General features: G+C 30.9%; 1 protein-coding gene across 1 annotated transcript; it reads left to right on the forward strand.

Annotated features, from left to right (window-relative positions):
- The first annotated feature begins 1440 nt into the window (after window positions 1–1440).
- LOC149558249 (uncharacterized) lies at window positions 1441–2082 on the forward strand. The gene has a single exon (XM_089830702.1). It carries the CDS (start codon window positions 1441–1443, stop codon window positions 2080–2082), a length of 642 nt encoding a protein of 213 aa, XP_089686828.1.
- The last annotated feature ends 639 nt before the right edge of the window (window positions 2083–2721 follow it).

The following is a 2721-nucleotide window of genomic DNA, read 5'->3' on the forward strand; positions in this document are numbered from 1 at the left end:
GGATTTGACATAAGCACTAAACAAAAATTCTTCAAATGCTATGAACGTTTACTTAAGACATTTTATATCAAATAGTTCAAGATATCTATGGTTTTATATCATGAGGAGGTGAGAATTTAGAAACATAGAAATTCAAAATGGGAAATAAAACATTATGAGGGTTGAATAGATACTTGATTGAGTTCTATTTCTTTAAGACATTATTTTCAATTAGCAATTTTTTCCCTATAATGTAAGTCATAGGAGGGTATTAAATAAGAAAATTTTACATTTTAAGTAATATTACATTAGTTTTATTTCCTTGGATATCTTCTAATGGTCTCTAATAATTAGTTATGTTTGTCGCAAGAATGATAAGGCAAGTTCTTGTCACTCTTCATTCTTTAATATTAAGAAAAAAATTTAAAAATAATTGTTAGTATTCTATAAGGAGTTAAGTGGAGGATACTAAGCCTATTGTATTATATGTCTATGGGTAGGTCAACTTTTTATTTATAAATTATGTTGGTTCACTATCCATACAAGTACACATTTTATTTATTATAATCTTGGAATATACATTTTTGTTAAAAATAGTAGATTACAAAATAATAAATTTAAATGCAATAGGTCTTTCTATTATGTGTACCTTTTGACCTTGTGTCATTAATTGACACCATAAATGGGGAGAAATTTTGTAGATAAGAGCTATGTCTATGACCAAAAGATTATGTATTGTATCCCTTTGTGCAAGGAGCATGATTATGTTTTGGATGTTTAATTAGAGGATTGCAAGCATAAGCCTTATAAGACTTTACAAGCATTGAAGGGGTTGAACATGAATTAAGATAATTATATAGTAGCACTTATTTAATGACTTAAATGTGACTTATTTTAATGTAATAAAATGATATGAATATAATATAGTTCAGTGAGAGCAATAATTACATATATAGTCATTTGATTCTATTAACCTTAAATTTCTAAAACAATAAATTGCCAAAATCTACAAACAACATTTTACAATGCTTAAATATGAATTTTAAAAATAAAAAAATCAATAGACTAAAACAAATCTTAACCTTTCTCATTGCTACTCATCTATTGTATACATTTTTAAATAATAAATATCTTTTAATATTAATATAATAAATTTAAGATCTATTAATATAATATTATATATGTTAAAATTGGACTTGTAGAATTTATAATTTACTAATGATTAGATGGGAGGATGTGACCGGCCATGTCGAGTCGGCTCTATAGGTTCCTCGAGCTCACATGTCATCTTGCTTTACTTACTCCTATAAAAGCAAGCAAACACCGATACAATCAAGGATTTGAGACAAGAAAACTTGATCGAAGCTTGAGCAGCAAAATAAAAAGTTATAATCTGTATTTGATCGAGCTTGGGATAGGGTTTAGGGTTTATCTGTGAGAAAACGCCGGAGCTTCCGAACCATGGACAACTATCAGCGAGTAGAGAAGCCTCGGCCTGACATCCCTATTATGGATAACGAGATTCGCGTAACTAGCAGGGGAATGCCTAGAAATTATATTGCATATGCAATGACTCTGCTTGGAGAGAGAGGTTTATATACAGTAGTGTTGAAGGCAATGGGGAATGCAATCAGTAAGGCTGTAACAGTCGCAAAGGTGATTAAGAGGAGGATACAAATTCTGCATCAGAACATAGAAATTAGCTCTACTCCTATAACATATACTTGGGAGCCTCTCGAAGAAGGTCTCTTGCCTTTGGAAACAACGAAGCACGTATCCACGATAACAATTACTTTATCCACAGCGCAACTTCAGACATCATCTCAAGGCTATCATGAACCACCACAGCCTCTTATTCATGTCCCTCATGATGGTCGAGGACGTGGTAGGGGTAGATCACAATATGGCCGTGGTAGGGGTAATTATAATGAGAATGTCATTAGAAGGGAAGGGAGCGGCAGATTTGGTATTGGGGATGAGAATGGCTTTCGCGGAGGGCGAGGCAGTGGTCAACATAATAATTATCGAGGTGGAGGGGCTGCTACTTTGGGAAGGAGGGGGCGTGCAGGAGAGAGGGCACAAGCAAGGGGTGGCCGGAATTAATCATCGTTGCGGGATTGAATGATTGCATTGTTTCATTTTGAACAATGCAATCCACTGTAGGGGGGCATCATCCCATTTGAATTTGAGACCATCTTGTTTTAGAAGATTTTGAATGTAATTTACTAAACTTGAACCAATAAATTATCCTTCTATTCAAATGTCTTGTTATAATTTTTTTTAGGAAAATTTATATTTTAAAATAATTTTATAAATATAGATATTTACACAAATGTAATGAAATAACAATCTATAAATTAGATTTTGAATATAATTTATTAAAATTGAGTCTATAAATTACTCTATTCAAATGTTTTATTTTTTATTTTTTATTTTTATTTCTAAATAAATTTCAAAATTAAAATTAGGAAAGCTTGATTGGATTCCAAATATTAGTTGAATCTATTCTTTAAAATTTGAATGAATTTCTAAAGAAATTAAAATATATATATCAAAGGTTAATCTATTTTTCCTTTAAAATTAAAATTTAAAAAATAGGGGAAGAGCACTAGTAATTTTTTTTGGATCGGTAAGTTATAACTGAAGCCTAGATTAATGATTGTTATTTGTTGCAAATATTTTTTTATGTGTTAAGTGAATTCAAATCCAAGACCTCCTACATGAGAGGCTCACAAGTTATTG

Source organism: Cupressus sempervirens, chromosome 5 (genome assembly GCF_028749045.1).
Source record: "Cupressus sempervirens isolate cs-2001-9-10 chromosome 5, ASM2874904v1, whole genome shotgun sequence".
NCBI lineage: Eukaryota > Viridiplantae > Streptophyta > Pinopsida > Cupressales > Cupressaceae > Cupressus > Cupressus sempervirens.

Excerpts from the sequence above, each read along its gene's own strand:
- LOC149558249 (XM_089830702.1), top strand. The coding sequence starts at position 1,441 with ATGGACAACTATCAGCGAGTAGAGAAGCCTCGGCCTGACATCCCTATT.